The sequence below is a fragment of the Euleptes europaea genome, chromosome 14 (genome assembly GCF_029931775.1).
Source record: "Euleptes europaea isolate rEulEur1 chromosome 14, rEulEur1.hap1, whole genome shotgun sequence".
Lineage (NCBI taxonomy): Eukaryota > Metazoa > Chordata > Lepidosauria > Squamata > Sphaerodactylidae > Euleptes > Euleptes europaea.
The window spans coordinates 38,003,314-38,027,519 of NC_079325.1; the positions used below are offsets into that span (position 1 = coordinate 38,003,314).

Consider the following 24,206-nt stretch of genomic DNA (forward strand, 5'->3'; position numbering starts at 1 on the left):
AACAACATGACCCCTCTTCCCCCGCCCAAACCACCTCTCTATTAACTCAATCTGGCAGGTGGTGCCTCCTCCAGCTGATGTTAAAAGGAAGAGGAAAACATTGCTGACAAGACCAGGGAGTAATTGGGGTAAAATTGCCTGTACTTCTGCAGTCTGGTTACATTTGATTTTTTTGGGGGGGGGGGCAGTTAAATGCCCCCACCCTTTAATACACCAGCAAGGTTTTTGCCAATAGCTGCTCAATACTCAAATAAACCAGCCCTGGACAAAACCAGTCACCATCCTCCCTCCCCAGTTAGAAGGCCAAAGTTCACATTTCTTCACAGTCAAGCAAACAGTACCACAACTGTGATCAAGGGCTAGGTTTACCACTCAGAAACCCATTAGCAGAACAAACCCCAGAGCCATGAGGTTCCAGGCAGTTCTCTTCTTGATCTCCGCAGCGGCTTTTGGCCCAGCCAGAGGGAACCCTGTCTTGACTGATGAGGATATTCAAGTCCAGGAGAATTTCGACGAAGAGATGGTAATTATTACAGGGGCTGGGGGGGGGGGGGCAACTGCCTTGTGTTTGGATGTTAGAACAATGAATTCAACTGGTATTCAACTCAGAGACATGAAGCTGCCTTATACAGAACCAAACTTTTGGTCCACCAAGCCTAGCATTGCCTACACTGACCGGCAGCACCTCTCCAGGGTCTGAGACGGAGGAAGGTATTTCCCAGCAATTGCTGCCTGAGATCTTTGTCACTGGAGATGCCAGAGGCTGAATCTGGGAAACTTCTGCTTACAAAGCATGGGGTTTAGCATGATTCTCCCCCTAAGAGTTATCTCCACATTGCAAACAAGACAGAAGTATTGAGGCCAAGAGAAAATGGCTGGCACAAAGGTGGGATCATGGCAGCAGTACGATTTGAACTGAGGACCTCCCAAGATCACTGTTCTGACAACCCCTCTGCTGCTATGGTCTGTCGTGGTTCATCTGAACCAGGAACCTCTGCAGCTGCCTAGTCTGTTGGTCAATATCGAATCCAGTCTTATCTATTCCCCTGAGTTTCATGCAGAGAAAAGTCTTTCCCAAGGCTTCTGCTACTCCAGATCCCTTAGCTAGACATTCCAGAGATGTAAGTGCAACTGTATGCATGCAAAGCAGTTGCTCGAAAAGGAGAGACCCAGGTACATGAAACTGCCTTAACCTAATTCCCACTATTGGCCCATCTGACTCAATTGTGCTTAGCAGTTCTCTGGTATCTCAGGCACAGAAAGGTCTTTCCCAGACCCTGACACCTGTAATCTTATAACTGGAGATGCTGGGGATTGAACCTGGAATCTCAAGCATGCAGGGCTCATGCTCTGATAGACACATCCCTAATCAGTTTAGACCAGCATGCTACAGCTACCTCTTTGAATTGTTGCCCATTTAAGATCCAAGGGTTTTTAACTCTCAAATCAAACCCCACCCTGGTCAGTCTTTCCTGGGGAAATCAAATTTTGACACAACCACACACCAGAAGGTAACCAGCAGGGCATTCAGTTTTGCCACCTCTTGCTGACTTGATTTGCTGATTCCAGAAATTCTTTGGGGAGGGGCTGTGGCTCAGTGGTAGAGCATCTGCTTGGCATGGAGAAGGTCCCAGGTTCAATCCCCGGCATCTCCAGTTAAAGGGACTAGGCAGGTAGGTGATGTGAAAGACCCCTGCCTGAGACCCTGGAGAGCTGCTGCCGGTCTGAGTAGACAATACTGACTTTGATGGACCAAGGGTCTGATTCAGTAGAAGGCAGCTTTCATGCGTGTTCATGTGTGTGTGTTTTTTTTGTTTTGCTTTTATGTTGTATATTACAATCCATCTAATCTCAGCAATGAAGGAAGGTTCGTATAATATTACATATTCTCAAACTTTTCAATCAAAACTGAATAGAATTGCCGTTGAAAAACTTTCCAGAGTGGTAACTGTGTGAGTTTGTTGCTGCGAAATTAAACAGAAGTCAAGAGACAGTAACAAAATTTATCCCAGTATTTACACTAGTATAAATATATCTGCTGTGGATGTGTACATTTGGCACCTGAGGAAGCCAGCTCTGACTCATAACATAATGCTGTAATGAATTTTGTTAGTCTTTAAGGTGTCACTGGACTTTAACTTGTCATACAACAAAGAGAGTTTAATCAAATAATCGTATATAATCCTTCCTTCTTTAACCGGAGTTGGCATCCCCTATAAATTAAAATAATCTTATATAATCCTTCCCTCCTTAATCGGAGTTGGCATCCTCTATAAATGAAACAAGTTACCATCCTTAAATCAAGGACAGATCCTTATTCCTAGCATTCTCTTTAGATATTGCCCTGTTTTGATATTACCCAGTAATCTAGAAGTGGCCTACCACCTTCTCTTACATACGACATCGGCACTGATTTGCCCATTCCAAAGCTATATGCAGTCAGCTCGTCAATTCACATGATCTTCCACATCCAACATTAAAAAAAAACCAACACTCAACATTAAAAAAAACCCGCTTTATCATTTATTTACTTCATTTATACCCCACCTTTCTCCCCAGTGGGAACCCAAAGCAGCTTATATCAGTCCCCCCTCTTTTATTTTATCCTCACAACAACTCTATGAGATAGATTAGGCTTGGGAGTGTGTGACTGGCCCAAGACCACTCAGCAAGCTCCCAAAGCAGAGTTGGGATTTGAACCCAGGTCCTATGCTGACACTCTAACCATTACACCACACTGCCTCCTTCCCACCCCCTGGTGGCCTCTCCCTGGGAAAAGCCTAGTCAAGCTACAAAAGATGTGCAGTAGCAAGTTGCGCGGGTGATTTGTGTGGTGGCTTCTGCCAGGCCCAGTCAAGCCTCACAAGCTGTACAGACAGCCACGTTTCTCCCCAATGGGGACCCAAAGCAGCTTACGACATCATCCTCCTGTCCTACATTTTATTCTCACCGCCGCCTGCGAGGTAGGTTAGAGAATGACTCGTCCGAGGTTAAATGCCATGGCAGAGCAGGGATTTGGACCAGGATCTGCCAGATACTCGTCCAACTCTGTAACCGCTACACCACGCTGGCTCTCCAGACATGTTTTCATACATGTATTGGAAATAAATAGTTTTGTTTCCAAAAAGAGGCAATCAAGATTTCTTGGCTGCAGATGGCATATTAAATTGGAGCTGTTTGTACATCACAAAAGAGCCAGCGTGGTGTAGTGGTTAAGAGCGGTGGTTTGGAGCAGTGGAGTCTGATCTGGAGAACTGGGTTTGATTCCCCCACTCCTCCACATGAGTGGCGGAGGCTAATCGGGTGAACTGGGTTTGTTTCCCCACTCCTACACACGAAGCCAACTGGGTGACCTTGGGCAGGTCACTCTCTCTCAGCCCCACCTACCTCGCGGGGTGTCTGTTGTGGGGAGGGGAAGAGAAGGCGATTGTAAGTCAGTTTGAGTCTCCCTTAAATGGTAGAGAAAGTCAGCATATAAAAACCAACTCTTCTTCATCATCATCACCTTCCCTGATCTTCTCACAAATGCATGCAAATGTTTTCTACAGCTTGGTGGCAAAGCACCAGCTTTGTCTGTCAGAGGCCCCACGGGGTCCGATGCCTGGTGCTTCTAGTTTGTTGTTTGTTCATTCATTTCAACCTTTTCTTTTCTTTTTTGATAGCAGCTTTTTATTGGTTATAAAACCTAAGCTCATATACAAAATTAGGAACACATTTAGATGCCTCTTTCGAAAGAATGATTTAAATCTCTTAACTGATAAGTTTTTTTTAAAAAATAATAAAACACAATGCAATTTTTAAAACACTGTGTTTGAAAACTTAAAAAGTGCAGCAAATAGACTTTTTGGCTCGGATCCCGAGATACCCACTGCATGAGCGGAAGGAATTCCGCCGAGCCAGACTACAGGAGCGCTGGTGAAGTGCCCTCTCTCTTTTTCCCCTCCTAGTTCTATGGAAAATGGTATGAAATTGCTGTCGGCTCAACCTGCCCCTGGATGAAAAAATATAAGGACCGATACACTATGGGGACAGTGGTTGTGGAGCAGGGTCAGTCGAACAAGGAGATCAGCATGACATCCACAAGACTCAGGTAGGCTCTTCTTATCCTCTTGCCCAAAACACAAGCAAACATCCATTTATTGCTGTTGATCAATTTAACATGTTTTTATCCTTCCCCTCCTCCAAGGAATTCAGGGTAGCATACACAGACTTCCACTCCTCCATTTTGCCCTCACAACAACCCTGTGATGGAGGTTAGGCTGAGAGACTGACTCAAGGCCATCCAGCACATTTCATAGCAGAATGGGGGATTTGAACCCAGATCTTCCAGATCCTGGTGCAACACTCTATCCACTACACTAAACCAGGCTATGGCAAGCCAACAAGGAGGGCATGAAGGCAATAGCTTTCCCTCCTGTTAGTTGTTCCCCAGGATCTTGTATTCAGAGATGCACTGCCTCTGAGCCTGGAGGTTCCATTTTACTATCAAGGCTAACAGCCATTGATAGTGCTACACTCCTTGAAGGACCATCTTCTTTTCCTTCATTCCTTGACACAGTTATGGGCACATTTCTTGCACTAACAAGCTTCTTGATCTCAGGATTAGAAGCATGTTACAGGTTGGACTTTATAAATGCTGGAATGTACTCGGGCAGATGCAAACCCCTATGGACATCAGTAATCTTGCTGGAAGAAGTTTTGCAGTCAGAGGTGGGGTGGTGCTGGGCAGGATGGGGACAGAGATAAGGGAGATTTGAAATAGTTTTCCCTACAAACAGAGAGGCTGCACCAGGAAGGCTGGCCCCTGATTTCCAAGGTCCTAAGGTTCCCAGTAAAAAAACAACTTTAAAGTGGAAAGAACAGATTGCTGGTGAGAAACAAATATTGCAAGGGTGTTGTACAGATCTATAGCACAGCTGCCCTTGAAATACTGTTTGCAGTTCTGGTCACGGCCTCTCCAAAAAAAGATTGCAGAGCTGGGAAAGGGGCAGAAGTGGGCACCCATAATGAGCCAGGAACTCAAGCACTATCCTTAGGAGGAAAGGCTTGAGAGTTTGGGGCCCTTGGGTTAAGAAAGAAAAAGATAGATTTAAGGTGTATAGTTATGCCTAGTTCAAAGAAAGCACCAAAAGAGATCGATTCACCAAATAAAATAGCTGTACAGTAGATTGAGGACAGACAAAAGGAAGTGTTTCTTTATAAAATGCATTATTAACTCATGGAACTCACTGCCACAAGATGGTACTGGCTCACGCAGCTTTAAAAGGAGACTAGGCAAATTCATAGAGGACCAGTCCACCCATACATATTAGATAAATAATAATAAATAAATTTTATTTGCGGCTAGTATGCTAGATAAAACAGAAACTGACCATACAGAGTAGAAGTTTACAACCAAGGCCAACAAAATTAGGAATCACCCAATTTTACAATTCCACAGATTAAGGATGTACATTAAGGCGACGTAACTTCATTGCTACTGCACAGTATTTTGCAACCTGGGTAGTAATTGGTGACCATACATATTAGGATAGATGTTCTCATTCAAAGGCAGTGCACCTCTGAAAACCATTTGCATTAGGAGAACAATGTGGGGAGGGTGTTGCATTCATGCCTTGCCTTCTTGGAGGCATCTGAATGGTCGATGTGCAAATTGGGACGCTGCCCTAGATTGACCTTTGGTCTGATCTAGGAGAGCTGTTATATCACACAAGATATAAACACCTGCTGTTTTTTTGGGATGAGGCCAATTGCAAAAAAAAAAAAGTGGGACATAGTCTAAGGATGCAAGGAGAATTCAGATCTGCCCTCCCATCTTCCTTTGCAGGCAAGGTATCTGCTCTCAGGTCACCGGAGAATACCTGAAGACCGACATTCCAGGGAAACTCACCCACTATAATCCAAGTAGGTTTAGGACAACCAAGGCGCTTTCATTTACTCTTCAACTGCTTTGACTGTCACTGTTTGCATTCGTCTCTTTGTGTGATCTTGTTCTTGGTTTTGGACCAACTCAGTAGTAACCAGCACTTGAGTCATGCCTGGAAGCAAATTATTGTCATTGTTGGGCTTCTCACAGGATATGTTATTAGATCTTGGGAAAACTGAAGCTTTCACCAAAATTAAAAAGTGCATTAAAGAGCTTGATTATAACAGCACTACTTTTCGTGCTCGCCGCGTTTGTTTATCCCAGTTCTTTGGAATACAACCACCACGTGGTTTTCCCGCTTATACTTACTATCTGACAACTCCTCGTCTTTCTAGAGCCTTCTGTTTAGCTAGACTGAATGCTAACCCCTCTATGGTTATGCAGGGCAGGATTTTGAATATACCATATCCAGACCGGACCTGTCCTTGCTCTTCTGGCTCTATAGATTCATTAGCTTGTGCCCTCTTGGAATGCCGCTTTTATGAGGAACTTCGATCACATTATATCTCTCCCCTTTTAACATATAAATCTAATGCCTCTATCTCTGACATAATGCCTTTTTTATGAAGTGACAGGGACCCCAAGGCTACATTGTCAGTGGCAAGATTTATTTCAGTCCTTATATCCCTCAAACATTAGATTTATGCTGCTCAAGATCAATGGATCAAGGAGCTTCTAAGGGATAAAGGAAAGAAAGCAAATTGGCAGCCAATGTATATCTTTTGGAACTGATGAGATGTGGACCCTATAACTCACACCTACAAGTCATCACCACTGTGTTTTGAACCAACTGAAGCTTCCAAGCAGTTTTCGGAGGAGGCACCAGGGTTCTTCTTAATTTTGACATAATTTATGTAGTTTCTATTCTCACTGGGAGGGGCAAGAATGACACCCACTCACCCCTCTCCAACTACTAGAATCCTCGCCTAGAGCTCTCTCTACTTTATAATACCACAATTTTTCAAGTTTATGCTAATGGTCTTAAGGCCTAGAAACCTGGTGTGTGTGTTTTTTAATGAAATGGATGCTCAGGAAGCTGAGTTTGGCATTCAATTCTAGTTTCTGTAATGTAACTTCAGAATCACAAGTGGCCTTGTTCTTCCAACTAAGCTTCTTCCAAAACTTTTCCCTTACAAGGGCAATGTTGTCTTTCATTCTAGAATGGGGTGTGAATATTGAGAGCTTTGTGGTTCGCACCAATTACGACGAATATGCCATCTTCGTGATGAAGAAGAACAGCACCTATGGATTGACCATCACAGCCAAGATTTATGGTATGCAAACCCTGAATGGCAGTAATGCATCTAGCTTATAGGGCAGTGTGGAACGCCAGGTCAAGATTCACTCGATCCAGATTTCTAGCTAAGTGAAGACATGAAGGTGTTTTATTCAGAGTTACACCACGGGTCCATCTGGCTGAGTATCAGCTGCTCTTACTGGCATTGGCTCTCCCAAGTCTCAAGCGGAGAAAGGCCTTTCCCCACACATGAGATCCTCTAAAAAGAGATGCCAGGGATTGAACTGGAGATCTTCTGCATGTAAAGAAGGTGCTTTACCACTGAACCACAGTTTCTCCCCCATCCACCTTGGCATCCCATCACCAAGTGTAATCACATTCTCTCTGGTTCACTCTGCTGGCAATAGTATATATGTTATCCTCTGTTGCCTGTTCCTCCTCCCAAGGAAAACATGGTCCCAGTTTTTACTCTCTTTGTGCCTACTGGGGAAGCCTTTTAAAAATGTCATTAGCATTCATGCTGTTGAACTAGCTCTCTACGTTTGCTAGTCTCCAGGTGGGGCTTGAAGTTCAGCATTACAACTGATCTCAGTCTACAGAGATCAGTTCCCCCAAAGGAAATGGCAGCTTCAGAGAGCAAACTATGAAATACCATAAAGGTGAAATCGCTCTCCAAAATCTCCCCTTCTAAGGCTGCCAACTTGGGGTTGGGAAATTCCTGGAGATGTGGGAAGGGCAAAATTTGGAGAGGGGAGGGACCTCAGCAGAGTTTAATGCCGTAGATCCTGCCCTCCAAAGCAGCTATTTTCTCCAGGGGAACGGATCTCTGTAGTCTGGTCCCCTCCCATTTTATTTAATAAAACCCCGTGGGATTTCTTAGACTGAAAGAGAGTAACCAACATTACGCAGCAAGCTTCAAAGATGAGTAGGGATTTGAACTCAGGTCTCCCAAACTTTCTCTAAGCCCCAAAGTCACAAATAGGTCAAACAATATTTCACATACCTCATTCTCCTTTTCAGGAAGAAGGCCGGAGCTGAGAGAGGATCTCATGGCTGAGTTCAGACAGTTTGCTCTGGATCTGGGAATCCCTGAAGACGCCATCAGCATTCTGATTAATAAAGGCAAAGTCGGGTTAAGGGAGGGGTGCAAACTCAGGGGCTAGGGTGAGGGTATTTCCGTTGAAGGGAGGGGTGCATTTCAGCAAGGTGCAGAATACTAGACACATCCAAGTCAAGTCTTGCAAGCTGAACAGAGACAGCCACTGGGCCCAGACAAGTTGTGTGGCATCATCTGGAAGCCAACATTGCACCTGGTTGACTTGTGCATCGCCTGGTAGCAAGTTGCCTAGTGGTTATCGGTGGCTGTGGCCCTGATAAGTCCTCCCTCTAGGGCAGGAGGAAGGGGAACAGGGTGGACTGAGAGGCCAAAACAGTCCTGGAAAGGGCTCTCCCGCTTCTTTTTACTGACAGAAACCGAGGTTTGAAAGCTGGCAATATTGTTGTTGTTGCCTAGCAATACCCACCATAGCCACTGAGAAGGCATTCCCTTCTTAAAAGTGCAGGTGCTACTTCAATTATTTGCAGGGCGTTAAGTACCTTTTAAAAATATTTCATGTTTTTCTGCAAATCTAGGGCTTTTCTCAAGTTTGTAGAAAGATCTGTATTCTCTGTTCATGTCTCCAGATTTAAGCATCCACAGATGGGGCTATGTTGAGCATTAGATATATTGCTATAAGAATGTTATCAATACAAATTTCAAGGAAGACAGATTTGTGACTTGACATATCCACTTAACACATACTCCAATTTAATAGCTTATAACTAGTATTGGGCAGGCAGGACACCTGAGTTGGCACTCCCACTGTACAATCATATACAATCTGAACTATTGACTTGGGCTCATCCCATCCTAGGGGAGAAAAGCCTTCATTTTTTAATATTTCCCAAGGCAAACAAACTGACAAATTAACTGCATGGTGGATGCTTTCACAAGATCACTCAAGAAGTAATGTAGTTCCTTCTGGTATCTTTGTCACCTCAAAAAAATCAGCTGCATCTGACAAAACAAAGCAGGCACTGAAAATACAATTTGTGTTTAATATGGCCTGCTTGAGTGAGCTTGCTAATAGTCCCAAAGCGACATCTTTGAGGCCATAACAGAAGACCATTTCATCCTGGCATGCAACTTTTTAATTCATGTCATGTTCAGGATTTTCCACCACATCTCTTCAGGACAAGGAGTTTGGTCTTTTAATAATGAAAGAAAAGTAACTTCTCTACAGCAGCACACACCATCACGGTAAAAGCCCCAGCTGTTCCTGGCCATGAGTTTGGTCAGCTGTTAATTGTGCTGGATGATCTTTCAGAGAAGGGGAAGGACAGTGATGGCCAAGGCCTCAAATTGAGCCCCCCCCATGGGAGAGCCAGTGTGGTGTAGTGGTTAAGAACAGTGGTTTGGAGCGGTGGACTCTAATCTGGAGAACCAGGGTTGATTCCCCACTCCTCCACATGAGCGGCGGATGCTAAACTGGTGAACCGGGTTAATTTCCCCACTCCTACACATGAAGCCAGCTGGGTGACCCTGGGCTAGTCACAGTTCTCTTAGAGCTCTCTCAGCCTCACCTACCTCACATGGTGTCTATTGTAGGGAGGGGAAGGTGATTGTAAGCCGGTTTGATTCTAACTTTAGTGGTAGAGAAAGTCGGCATATAAAAACCAACTCTTCTTCTTCTACTGTCATGACTTCCTGTTACAGATGGTATTCCTCCCCACTTTTGGGAGGGAATAACTGGGGGGGGGGGGTCATACCACACACTTTGGGGCCACATTTGACCCAAGGATTTCTAATTCCCATCTCTTACTAGATAATGCCATTCCTTGCCATCGAGTAACACCTCTCAAACTGATCTCTTTCCTCAGGGGAGTGTGTTCCTTCTACAGCTGAACCTCAACCACAGGTAGGTGAAAGCCTCTCTGTTAGAGCCTTGCTATTCCAAGGGGATCCCCCCCCCCACAGGAGACAGGGAGCTGGGATTCCCCAGCCACCCTCCAGATGGCAAACCTCTGGGGCTTTGTCCGCCTTCCTCACTCAGATTAGAAACTGCATGGAGGGGAAGCAAGCCGAGGCTGGCTGCCCGGTGCCCTGTGTTTCCTCTACAGTGAGCACTTACACAATTTTCTCCTTCTTTCATCAGCCGAGAGTTCGAAGAGCTACCGGTGCTTTGTTTGAGGAAGAAGGATCTGCAGATGGGTCGTTGAACTCCATGGCAGGCAATAAAGAAGGTAAGTTTCCAAAACAGAATTCCTCCTCTGCAGGATTTTGAGGACAAGGCCATCATACAGGCCAAGGGCACAAGACTCTGGCAGCCACTCCTGGACACAGAATAAAAGCGCTCACGTTTGTTCTCCAGCCAGGGTTACCATCCTCCTGGTGGGGCCCAGAGATTTTCCATAATTACATGAAGCAGGTACGAAATCTTTAGCGAAACATCATAAAGCAACCACAGAAATCATGGTCCATTAATTATAAATTGTACAAAAAAATCTGGTGCAAAAAAAGTTCTGTTTTAGGACAACTCCAGAGAACATGTAACAAATTTGCCAGACTGAAGTGGCATTTCCAACATAAGTCCTGGTACCTGGGGTATATATACGAGATAATTTATAAAATATCAGTTAGCAGCAGTACCTCGTTCTCACAAAATTTTCTCTTAAAGCAGATGAAATAATCTGCTTTAATCCAATCCAATCCACATGTATCCATATCCATTCCCAAACACCCACCCTTTAGTAATTCTAAAGATAACATTTTGTTCCGATTTTAAACATATCTAGGATTTGATCTCTCCATTTTCACCAATAATTTATAGAACCCCTAATGCTACCCTTAAGGGAACTACAATTTACCTGAACTTCAAGTACGGTTGCCAGGTCCCTTTTCGCCACCGGCAGCAGGTTTTGGGAGCAGAGCCTGAGGAGGGGTGGGTAGGAAGGACTTCAATGCCATAGAGTCCAATTGCCAAAGCGGCCATTTTCTCCAGGTGAACTCATCTCTATCAGCTAGAGATCAGTTGTAATAGCAGGAGATCTCCAGCTAGTACCTGGAGGTTAGCAATCAAAAATCAACACCTCTACACCATTACCTAAGGTTAGAAAAATAGTACAGAAACAGGCTGATAACAATATGTAATGACAAAAGTATATTGAATGTAACAATGTGCTACCAAGCCAATTGCATATATACAACAAAGTATTTCCCAGTTCTGGGTGTATAACAATGTGCTAAGAAGCCAATTGTATATGTACAACAAAGTATTTCTCAGTCCTGGTACAGTAACAATCAATCCGAGGTCGATGTCTTCAAGTGAAGAAGGGTAGAAAGGGATACGATCGTTTCAATTCTTCCTCAGTCCCGTTTATATATTGATTTCAAAATGTACTCATTTCAATATAAGCTTCTGTAGCTTCAAAATTCTCATAAACCTTTAAGCACCACCCTTTTAGGGACAAAATAGCAACCATGTGTATTTTTAGCTTATCTATTCCAACATCAGGATATCCATTGAAACAAGGTTGCACAGACAAATTTACAGTTTCCACGTTCCCAAATGGAATACAAGTTGATTGTTACTGTTGATTGTCATTACATATTGTTATCAGCCTGTTTCAGTACCTGGAGGTTGGCAACCCTAACTTCAAGCTTTGTTCTGGCTCTGACTTCTTTATATTTCCTTAACAACTCAGTTATCAATATCTGGAGGATCGTTTTGACCAAATGAAAGGGTTCCAGCCTAAGACATAATGCTCATGTTAGGACTCTATAGTGCAGTAAAACTCAGTGGCTCGGGAGCCGTGTGCGGCTCTTTAACATGCTACCTGTAGCTGTTCTGAGCACTGTTACCCAATGCGGCACCTCTCCCACTGTGGGCAACGCCCTTCCTGGGTGGGGGCTGTGGTCAGCAGGTGGTTCCCACCTTGAAACAGCCACTGCTGAAGGAATGGGAAAGCTGTGAGCCTCCCTGAGGGGCAGGCCCCATGCCAGTGATGGAAATAAATGTGGCTTTTTAAATTGGTGGTCATTGTGAATGTGGCTCTCCATGAGCCACAGAGTAAATATCACCGGTACAGCGATACGTTTACTACTGAGTTTTAAAAGCAAAGAGCCTGCTTTTTTGTGAGGGGGAGGTAGCAGTCTCAAGTGGAGATTGGGGAGAAATTGTAGCAGATGTGGGCACGGAGTCGAAGAAATCCCCTCCTTCCTGTCCACACTTTTCCCAAACATACTTTGAGAAGGTCCACTGGGAGGAACAGCAAAGCTGGGAAATACATAATACATAATACTGTACAACAGTATTATGTTGCTGCTGTTTGTGGAGGGGGGAGCATGGAGCAAAATATCCACGTGTGAGCATGGAGACAGAGACAGGCGTTTAGTCAGTCTCTGCCTCTGTTGTCCAGCGCACACTTTCCCATGGAGGCTCACTTTATTCTCTTGGGCAAAGAAAATGGCCAAAGTTTTCTAAGATGGCAGGACAGGTGGGCGGGTTACTGAGCTAAAGACCAAAGAGGGACGGACTGGGGCCACCAAATGACGGCAGAAAGGTCATGGCAAATGAGCATAGGGCCTTGCTTTTGCCAGAATCAGCATTCTTTTCCGCTGTAACTGCTCTGCTCCACCTGAAGTCCCTTCTGATGCTTCCAGATTATTGCCGACAGACGGCGGATGCTGGCCCTTGCCTGGGCATGGTTTCTCGGTATTTCTACAACTCCTCTTCTCAGACATGCGAGACCTTCCTTTATGGGGGCTGCCTTGGAAATGACAACAATTTCCACACCGAGAAGGCCTGTCTTCAAACGTGCAGGACTGAGGGTAAGGAGCCCAGGCCTGGCCGACTACAGGCTGGATGCAGCCCTTACAGAGGGCATTTTATCTGGTCACTGAATTTCAATGAAGGTGGGGTGAAAAGTTTGCCCACAATTTCCCTCCTTGGGAGAAGAAATCAAGTGGCAAGAACCAGAGACAGGCCATACTTCCTTAGAACCACAGAAACATAGAGTTGGAAGGGACCACCAGGGTCATCAAGTCCAACCCCCTGCACAGTGCAGGAAATTCGCAACTACCTCCCCCTTGCCCAGTGACCCCTACTCCATGCCCAGAAGATGGCCAAAAAACAACAGCAAAAAATCCTCCAGTATCCCTGGCCAATCTGGCCTGGACAACATTGCTTCCTGACCCCAGAGTGGCGATCGGCACTATCCTGGGCATGCAAGAAAGGGCCACGCAAGTCAAACACTGATGCAATCCTTCTTGCCCTCTCTCTCATGATCTGCCTAAGTTTACAGAATCATCATTGCTGGCAGATGGCCATCTAGCCTCTGCTTAAAAACCTCCAGGGAAAGAGAGCCCACCACCTCCCGAGGAAGCCTGTTCCACTGAGGAACCACTCGAACTGTGAGAAAGTTCTTCCTAGAGGGTTACCACACTTGTATTCCCACCGATGTATTAAGAGTTTGAAAACGTTATAAAAAATACTGTTCGCACTTTGTTTGGCCCCTTTAGCTGTGAAGACGTCTTCCAACCATTTATAAGCCGTGGTATCCAAAAACCCTTTTAAAGCGATGTTTTTTACAACATTTTCAAACTCTTAATACATCGCTGGGAATACAAAGTGTGGTAGCCCCCCTAACGTTTCGCCGGAAACTCTTTTGATTTAATTTCAACCCGACCTTCTGGGGCAACAGAAAACAACTCGGCACCATCCTCTATATGACAGCCCTTCAAGTACTTGAAGATCACCTCTCCTCCTTGGAGAAGGCTGGGCATTAATGCCCTGGCTAGGCCTCCTAATCCGCAGCTCAGAAGCAGTCTTGATTAAGGGCCACTGGACCCCCTCATTGGCAAGAGCATCCGTTTGGATAGCAAAAGCTGCTTTTGGCCTGCAGGTCATTCTCAGGAGAACAGAGAAGGAGACACAAGGTGACGTCCCTGCTTTAAAGCAAAGCTTGTCAAATGGGGGAACAAGGGACTTCCAGTGTCAAGATTAACAGAAATGAGGACAGGAGGAGAAAGACAGTATTCCTCCTGCAAGATCAAGCCAAAAGTTCACTCTCATTTGGATTTTAGTTACCGCCGGCAGCCAGCCAGCCTGGTGGCTCCCAGAAGCCCAAGGGAGCCCACAGACCTCCCCTGTTGTTTGGCCCAGCCGCTGGAACTGGGAGGGGATCAACTTTGCTCAGAAACTCTGGTTGATTTCATTTCCCAAAGAAAGGAGAATATTTGCTTTCTGTGGAATTACAGGGAGAAGTTTCCAGACATAAAGACTTAAGAATGTCTGGTTTTTTGGGGCATCCCAACAGCACATGGCTGTGTCGTGCCTAGATGAGCTCAGCACTTTGCTAGCCAATCAGCTGGCAGGGAGAGATGCAAAACACAAGGGGAGGCCATGCGCAAGAGCAAAAGGTTCTGGGTTTGAGTTTCACTAGATCCTAGGTTCTGGATTTGAGTTTCACTAGACCCTGACCTGGAAGGCCCAGGCTAGCCTGATCTCGTCAGATCTCAGAAGCTAAGCAGGGTCAGCCCTGGTTAGTATTTGGATGGGAGACCATCAAGGAATACCAGGGTTGCTGTGCAGAGGAAGGCGCTGGCAAACCACCTCTGTTAGTCTCTTGCCATGAAAACCTCAAAAAGGGGTCGCCATAAGTCGGCTGTGACTTGAGGGCACTTTACACACACAGAGATCCTGGAAGTAACCAGTCTTGTACGATGCTCTCTTTTCTTCCCTGCAGCATCTTGCCGGCTCCCCATCGCCCCTGGAGGTCCTTGTGGCATGACATACTGGGCCTTTGACGTAAACCTGGGCAAATGTGTGACCTTTGAAGGGTGTGGGAGCAACGGGAACAAATTTTACCATGAAAAAGAATGCAAAGAATATTGTGGGGTCCTCTCTGACGGTATGGTCAACTCTCCCTCCTCAACCAATACTGAAAAAATACTTGAGGGTTGTGTGTATCTATAAGAAGCATGTGTGTGCATGAATAAATCTCAGAGGTATACTGTCTCTGAGCATGGAGGTGCCATTTGTGCTTTAAAAATCTTATAAGGAAAACTAGATTTCCTCCAATCTCTTTATGCTATGCAAACAAACAGTTTTCCTTATGCTGCATAATTTAGTTATGAGATGGGGCAGGAACTATTGCAGCAAATTATTGTGAAGCCCACCCCCCACCCCCCAGCAAACCATCTTCAGATATCTCAGCATCTATCGGTGCACAGTCAAGCCAATGCTTTCAACACAAAGGGGCTAGAAACTTGTCTCTTGGTGGGGGAAAAGATAAGCTAATTTCCCCAATAAGTTGAACTTTGTGCCTAATAGAACATTATGCACTTTTTCTGCACGCCAGCAGAATAACAGCTAACACGGCTCTGTTATGAGCTCTTGAAAGGGACTGTTAACCAGGATTCCCATCTAGATCATCCACATATGGAGGAGGAAGTATTCTGCTTGTGTCTAAGTGAACAGAGAAGCCAGAGGGAGGAATGGAAAGCCCTGTGTTCAAGTCTCTGTGTACAAGCCAGCCTCAGTTGTTGATTTGTTTCCTTTCTCCTAGGGGATGAAGAGTTTCTCCACCTGTCGCCACCGAAGACTAAGTAAATGTGAAGGCAGCCAATTGAACATAAGCATCAATTTTCATTCAGTCATCCTTGTATGTACCAGGAACCCAAATAAATGTGGTCTTCTACACTGAGCCACAAGGCACACTTTTCTTTTTTCTTTTCTTTTTTGGTGTGCTCCTCACTGCCCCAAGAGGTAAGGAGTTCCAGAGGCAACATTTCTTGAGTTTGGTTTCCTTTGGGAAAGATTGTCTGAGAAACTGATGGTGCTTTGTACCATTTGGCTTATTTACCCATATGCAAGTAGAATACAGGACTGGAGAAAGGTGCACCTATAAAACAAAAGACCCTCAGAGAGACAGAGGTGGTTTATGCATGGGAGTTTTACCTGAGGTTCGTTGCTCACTGAATCCACACTTTCCTTTTGGGAATCTATTCACCAGCAGTCTCCAAGCTCAAATCAAGAAGCGATTGAATCCCTGCCCCTTGAAATGCTGCTTTGTAACTGGCTGTAGTGCTTACTGTGAGAGAAAAGTTTCTCCCCTCACCCCCGCAGAAACCCAATTGCTGCATTAAAAAAGCATTTTGAAAAACGGTGCTCTCGGGAGGAGGGGGGAACCCAAGCCTCCTTTCTAAAATCCTTTCTTCTGCTCAGAAAGAGATCTGAGGAAGCAGGAAACATTTGAATCCCTGCCCCTTGACATGCTGCTTTGTAACTGGGTGCATGCTTTCTGTGAGAGAAACCAAGCTTGCATTTCCCACCCTTTGCCTTATGCATGGAGATTTCACTCAGGCTGAGCTCAGGGGAGATGGAAGAATTGGGTTAAGTGAGGAACGGGAAGTCCTGGGATTTGTGAGGGTTGGCGACAAGGTCACTTCTGATGGACGGAAAACACATGCATAACTCCAATGAACAACCGAGACAGACTGGGGGTGAGCGTGAGCTAAAGTAACCATTCATAAACGACCAGAGAGACCCTGTAGCCCAAGGTAATTAACTCCTAAGACAATTCAATTTAAATACCCACCCACCACTGAAACCAATATTCCTCGCTTCCCCCATTGGCAAGACATGACATGGGAAGCAATTCCAGCTTTGGAATACTGGGGATTTATGGTGTCTTCGTAAAATTCACTTTATTTGCAAATATACCACTGCAGGTGGAGGCAAAAAGGTGCTCTTATACAGCAGCAGAGCCAAAGAAAGAGACGAAGAGACCCACCCTTATGACCCGAAGGTGCTTCACCTTCCAACCAACTCAGTTTCTCTCCAGAGAAACGCAATCCCACTGTTGACACTCGCATTGCATGATGAAAAACTGCAGGGGTATTTGATCCCAAACATTGTGATTGCACAGGATACAAAGCAAACAAAAACAGCCAATACTGGATCTGAAGGGTTGTTTTTTTTTAACCCAGGTCAAAAAGTGATCAACACTCCCCCCCCCCGCCGCCCATTTTGCACGGAGATCTCATGAATAAAGATTAGAGTGCAAAGTATTTTGCCAATTGCATAACCACTGCTAGCCACAGATCTTTTGCCATTTATTTATTTATATATTTGTTTGTTTAGAATCAAAAAATCATAGAGTCATTGAGTTGGAAGAGACCACCAGAGTCATCTAGTCCAACCCCCTGCACAATGCAGGAAATTCCAAACTATCTCCCCCCCACACCCCCAGTGACTCCTACTCCATGCCCAGAAGATGGCCAAGGTGCCCTCCCTCTCATGAACTGCCTAAGGTCACAGAATCAGCATTGCCATCTAGCCTCTGCTTAAAAACCTTCAGGGAAGGAGTGCTTACCACCTCCCGAGGAAGCCTGTTCCACTGAGGAAGCGCTCTATTTAATTGGGGGGAAACAAATTTCACAAGGCAAAAAGGAAATGGCGTCTCATGGTTTGACTGATAATTGGGGCAGCCGCTTTTGTGGAGCCTACTTTGCCAGGTGCGTGAAGCATGTCCTCAGTGGGCAGGTACCTTGACATGGAAAAGGGGGAACCCTGCAAAACTAACCTTCCGCCCTTTAAAGATCCCACCATCCTGATATCCCTCCCCTACTTATGAGCATCAGCAGAGGGCACAAGAGACCAGCAGATCAGATAGCTAGCACTTGGTTACCAGGAGCTGTTATGTATCATTGGGCTGATAACTTTATAAAAGGTATTATTACATGGATTATGTTTTTGGATTTTACTTCTGGGCCAATACATCTGTAACAAATTACTTCTGCTTGTGTAGAGCCTCTTCCCCATGGGACAACTTAAATTGGATATTAATGTGTTGCCATAACAAGGCAGATTCTGATTTCGGTTCCAGGACTGCAGCTTATATGTGTCCTGATATACAAAGCTGCCCCTGCCCCACACACACCACTCCAACTATATGACAGAAATCCCAATTTGTATAATGTGTGGGATTGGCATTCCACCCTTCTAACCCCACGTGATTGGGTATTTTATATTTTTTTCCCTTGTTGGTGTCCCTCTTGGTGTGTTTTTATGATCATACATATTTAAAGGTAAAAAGAAAACAAGCGGGGTTTACATATCTGAACCTGCCCCAAGAAATCCCCTTGATGTTGCAGTTCTTAGGCAACAAACATGCCAAGCCCAAACACGCCTTTAGTCTCTTCTGGATTGCACCCAGATTGTCTTCTCATCCAGAGATTCCTGTGTGCACGTCACGTAGAAAGGAGGGCAATTTCAAATCTCCTTTCTGCTCCAACTTGAAAAGTCCCATTTCAGTTTTGTTTCTCCCTTGTACAAAATGAAGCTGCAAGTCTTAATTTACATGCCATTTTCTGTTTCCACACATTTACTTTTTCCCATTCAACACACACATTTTTAAACCCAGTTCTGGCATAGAAATGGCATAAAACACACAAATTAATTTGGAATGCAGTGCAAATGGGCGAAATGAACAGTCTCGCCCATAACAACATTCTAAACCAAAAAGAAATGGAAAGAGGCACATGCTATACACCCCTAAAATGAAGCTGCCTTGTACCAAGTCAAACAATGAGTCAATTTCACTTAACATGGCCTATTCTGACTGGCAACAACTTTCTGGTATCTCAGGCAGAGAAAGGTCTTTCTCAGTACCTATTACCCACACATGATCCTTTTAAAACTCAAGATGTATCTTAGACATGCAATGCATGTACCCTTCCACAAGCTGTATGCACAAGAATGCTTTTGCCACTGTATGCACCATGGGGCAGGGACTGGACTTTTCAACTCATGTTGTAAAGAGCCGTGCACATTGATTGTGTTATCTAAAGGGGGGAAGCTTTAAGCATCACTTTTAAGTATAGATTGTATTGATCCAATAAAATCCCAAACACACAAGTCACAGAATACCTTTAATTAGGACCAACCTAAATGTCACAAATTCTGCAAGGTTTCAGCTTGTTCTGAACTCTCCATTCATTCAGCTACCAAACCCATAACACTTCCTCTCATGGCTGGAAACATTTTAAAACAACAGATTTCCAATTAAAGCTTTCATTGATTAACTGTCAGCGGACAGATCTTAAATGACAAGACTCTACGATAGAAGGGCATGCTTGTTTAATTTTTTTTAAATTGTGACAACTGTACATCAGAGCCAAAACAGAGAAGGAAAAAGAACAGGGTTCTATGAAAAAGGTGGGATATACACAGAACACACAGAGCAAAGATATTTCTTCTAACAATAATAGTATATCTTGTAAATTAAGCTGTTAAGCTATTTCACTCATATTTCAAAAGATGCCTAGGCTATATTGTCTCTGTATTAACAGTTCTAGCTCATTTTATTGTGTCACCGCTCTCAAAAGCACCATGCAGTTAAAATGAAACAAATCAATGCATTGAAACCACAATAAATAAAAACCCTGGGCCTTGGAAAGAAGTCTACAAACATGACTAGTCCACAAAGAGCTTGCCTGCCTCCATCCTCAACTATGCTGAGTGATTGTTAAAAAGAAGCAACTTTTTATAAAGTTTCCCTGCCTGGTCACCTGGAGATGATCTGTACTTGCCACAGAAGAGCAGCCATTTGTGAGGCAGCGCTCAAAACAGAGACTCAACACCAACAATCAGCAGTTAGGGCCAAATTGTGGGCTTGGGAATTTGCAAACGTATTTCCTTTCCCTAGATTTAACAGCCACTAGCTATCCATCAACCACGTCACACTTTAAAAAGGGGAAATGAAACTAAATTTTTCCTTGACACTATAAAGAGAAAAGCTGCCATATCGCTCACACAATTGGCCCATCTATTTGACAGCTGATAACGCAGTACTCACTTCTCAGAAAGCGTCTTTAGCTGTTTTATCCAGGGAGTTATATATTTATTTTGAGCAATATTATTAAGCGGACATGCTAAAACAATGTGGGCTAGGGAGTCTGTTTGAGCCAGACAAAATGGGCATTTTCGTTCTTCTGCAGTATTTTATTGTATCACCCTTGTGTCTTGGCTGGCAAATGTATTTGAATCAAACTGATTACAAGGCAATCAAGTGCAAAATTATTCACTGAAATAAAACTACAATCAGCTCATGTTAATGGGCTTCATAGAGACTGGAAATGTCTTTTTGTTGAATGATTCATGTGTCTTTTTCCTGTGTACCATTTTGGTGATCTGTACATAAGAGAATCTCTCTGTGCACTTCACCAGGCAAGCATTCTCATGCGCAGAAGGCCTCTGGCAAGTACCATGTTTCTGTGCATGCTTGAGCATTAATGTGAACAGACGCCTGTCTCTCCTTGTGCGCACCTTTATCCCACTGTCCAAAAACACACTGAACATGCCACCTTTGCTCAACAATTTAGTCTCCCCTTTAAAGCAGTGTGTGTTGGGGGGATCTCTTGCAGAGGTCCACAGGCCCACGGCCGGCAGGATGGGCCCCTCTGCCAAATATCATTCAGGTCCCACAGATGGCTCCGCTACTGTCCTGTGGCCTGCTCCACCATCCCCGACACTCACTCCAGTTTCCTTGGTGTGCATAGGTCTTGCCCCCGCCCCCGGACCCTTCCCAATGAAACAACCTCTACACACACACACACACAACCAAAAGGGGACCGGCTCTGTACTTTCCAGCAATTAAAAAGAATAAAGCAACAGTTGTCTCGAGGCAGGCCAGGGATGCTGGTGACCCCGATTTTCTGTGTGGCTGGGCAGGGTGAATGGGGCCATTGAGAACCTGATGACTGGCACCTCCACCCGGGGACCGTCTCCCCGCACAGCCCACCCCCCTCTCCCTTCCCACCCTTTAGCGCTTGCTTTTCAATTTCCTTCCTGGAAAGGAGAGCTCATCTCCCTCTCCCATTGGCCAGTTGGCCTGAAAGGGAACCGAGGAGACAGGGGAAGGATTAAAAGGCGCACTGGGTTGGTAAGAGGCCTAGTGAATACAAGATGCTCCGGCTGGGAAAGAATGGGGTCTCAGTGGGGCACCGGAGCAGACCCGCCTCCCCCTCCCCCCATCCAAGTTGCATTCCTAAACAGGGCTTTTCTTTAGGCAGAAGGGCCCAGAGACCCCCAGTGCCTCCCTTTGCCAGGCACCTGCCACCACAGGTACCAACCAAGATGTGGGGGGGGTTGCTCATGCTTTGACACATTGGAGTCTGTGAGTGGCATTTGGGGGTTCACACTGGACACTGAATGCGTATCTTCTTCAGTGGTACCCTGCTTAACAGATGCCACCCTGGCCTCCTCTGTGCATTTTATTGAATTTTATTCATTTAATTTAAATGCACGCTGTTTTTCAAGAATAATACTCTCCCATGAGACTTGCAATAAAAAAAATCAAATTACAGAAGACATTTCACAAGGTCAGATTTGGGGGGGGGGGAACCAACAACATTACAAATACAGCCAGCAAATTAAGACCCAGGAGTCAGAGGGAAAAGAAAGGACCGAATCCAAAAGACCAGCCTAGGGTTGCCAGGTCCCTCTTCATCACCGGCGGGAGGTATTTGGGGCAGAGTTTGAGCAGGGCGGGGTTTGGGGAGGGGCTTCAATGCCATAGAGTCCAGTTGCCAAAGCGGCCATTTTCTCCAGGTGAACTGATCTCTGTTGGCTGGAGATCAGTTGTAATAGCAGAAGATCTCTAGCTACTACCTGGAGGTTGGCAACCCTAGACCAGCCTCCATCTCAAAACAAAATAGGGAAACCAGCAAACCCAACGACAACCTCAGCCTGACTCACAACAATGAAATTAAAAACCAAAAAAGGAGGATTTAACCATCTAATAGAAAAGACATTGTCATACATGCCTCACGGGGAAGGCAGTTCCACAGTCTCAGCAGCACCACCTAGGAGATGGCCACCTACCTCCTTGGGGAAGGGCCATAGTTCAGTGGTAGAGCATCTGCTTGGCATGCAGAAGATCCCGGGTCAAATCCCCAGCATCTCCAGTTAAAGGGATTAGGAAAGTAGGTGAATAGACCTTTCTCTGCCTGAGACCCTGAAGAGCCGCTGCCAGTCTGAGTAGACAATACTGACTTTGATGGACCAAGGGTCTGATTCCATGTGAGGCAGCATCATGTGTGTTCATGTGTTCACCAGACCACCGATGGTCCACAGTTAAACCAAAATGAGTTAAGCCCCCCAAAAATAGCAGTTTCAAGGTCTGCTGCAAGAAGTTTAATGAGTTAAAATTTATACTCAGAAGGGGAGCTGAGTTGCAGAAAAAAATGAACAGGAGGCTAGTGGTCCGTCTTTAAGATTTGACAACCTTCCTGTTTTATGAAAGCTGCCTTCAGGATCACAATGAGAAACCTCTTTTTAAGGTTTGGCTACCATGCAAGCTAAAATGACTAAACTGAGGCTGTCGTACTTTGGACATATTATGAGAAGACAAGAGTCACTGGAAAACACAATCATGCTAGGGAAAGTTGAAGGCAGCAGGAAAAGAGGAAGACCCAACAAGAGATGGATTGACTCTGTAAAGGAAGCCACTGCCCTCAATTTGCAAGATCTGAGCAAGGCTGTTAAGGATAGGACATTTTGGAGGACTTTCATTCATAGGGTCGCCATGAGTCGGAAACAACTTGACAGCACTTAACATACACACACACACACACCATGCAAACATGTTTAACCTAATCAATTGATTTGTTAGTTAAAACACAAACCATCCATCCCATTTCTTTGATGTCCCCCTTGCTGAATTGGCACTGCTGGTACATTCATGCAGACTCTAAGAAGAACACTCATGAATGCCGGTTTTAGGTGATTGATTTTTGTGAGATTTTAATTGAAAGCTTTAATCTGATGGTTTTGAAATACTGGCTAGTCTTGCTTTTATTTCTGTTGGTATTATTATGGTTTTAACATTTGCCATCTGCTCTTGAGTTTTTATTTTTAATATAAAAGGGATACAGGTTTTTTTCAGATAAATAGAAAAATGCCAGGGTGGTGTAAGGTCCAGACTCTGAGAGTATCTATCTTTATACATTCTGCCTTTTCTCCAAGGAGCACAAGGTGGCATAGATAGTTTTTTTCTTTCCCCATCTTATCCTTACCACAACTCTTTGAGGCAGGTTAGAATGAGACAGGGGGTCTGATCCATGAATACCCAAGTGAACTCCATGGGTAAGTGGAAAACAGAACACAGGTCTCCCTAGCCTGTCATGCTAACCTCTATACCACATTGGCTGTAACTGTAGGACTTGAATCAGAGCAAACTGGATTTGAATCCAGGACTGTTCAATCACAAAGACTGTCAAGTCACACAGTTTCAGCATTTCTACCTCCCCCCCCCCCCCGAAATGTTAGAAGAATAAAAATTGGATGATTCTGTGTATAATGTCTAGATACAAAAGTATCTGATAAAAAGAAGAGTTGGTTTTTATATGCCAATTTTCTCTACCTTTTAAGGAGAATCAAACCGGTTTACAATCACAATCCCTTCCTCTACCCACAACAGGTATCTTGTGAGGTAGGTGAAGCTGAGAGAGTTCTGAGAGAACTGTGACTAGCCCAAGGTCACCCAGCAGGCTTAATGTGGAGGAGTAGGGAAACCAACCCGGTTCTCAAGAGTCCACTACTACCAAGATCCTCTTGTATTAAATCAGCAGTTCCAGCAGGGTTGTTTGTGTGCCAAATGTATCTTAGTGGCTCATATAGACAAAAGGGAAGGCTTTTTCATACACAGAATAATGATGGAATTCACCATCACAAGATGTAGTGCTGGGTTGGACCCGCAGGCAGGAGACGGCCATGCGTTACGACAACGGAGATTCGCAACATTTGCGGGAGAATCGCAAGACAAAGCAGCCCTGCGTTTTCGAGACTCCATCCAAGCTGGCCTGGCACCAAATAAAGAGGTCAGCAGAGAGCCTTGTGAGGGCCTTGCAGAGGGTCAGCGGCAAGTCCTCCCCCCACATACAGTTGCCCAACCTCGATAGATTTAGATGCTGGGTTAAAGCTGCCTGCTTCTACAGGC

The 24,206-nt window shown here is 44.9% G+C and overlaps 1 protein-coding gene across 1 annotated transcript; it reads left to right on the forward strand.

Moving 5' to 3' along the window:
* Positions 1–403: 403 nt before the first annotated feature.
* On the forward strand, positions 404–15,814 carry AMBP (alpha-1-microglobulin/bikunin precursor). Its single transcript, XM_056860122.1, has 10 exons — positions 404–523; positions 3,948–4,090; positions 5,828–5,904; positions 7,087–7,200; positions 8,184–8,290; positions 10,088–10,120; positions 10,358–10,445; positions 12,865–13,032; positions 14,949–15,113; positions 15,771–15,814. The coding sequence occupies exons 1-10, from the start codon at positions 407–409 to the stop codon at positions 15,812–15,814; spliced, it is 1,056 nt and encodes a 351-aa protein (XP_056716100.1). The 5' UTR covers positions 404–406.
* Positions 15,815–24,206: the final 8,392 nt, after the last annotated feature.

Bases quoted from the DNA above. Each gene is read 5' to 3' on its own strand.
- AMBP (XM_056860122.1), top strand. From the start codon at position 407: ATGAGGTTCCAGGCAGTTCTCTTCTTGATCTCCGCAGCGGCTTTTGGC. The intron at 7,201-8,183 runs GTATGCAAACCC...TCTCCTTTTCAG, and splicing joins CATCACAGCCAAGATTTATG to GAAGAAGGCCGGAGCTGAGA. The intron at 15,114-15,770 runs GTATGGTCAACT...CCTTTCTCCTAG, and splicing joins TTGTGGGGTCCTCTCTGACG to GGGATGAAGAGTTTCTCCAC.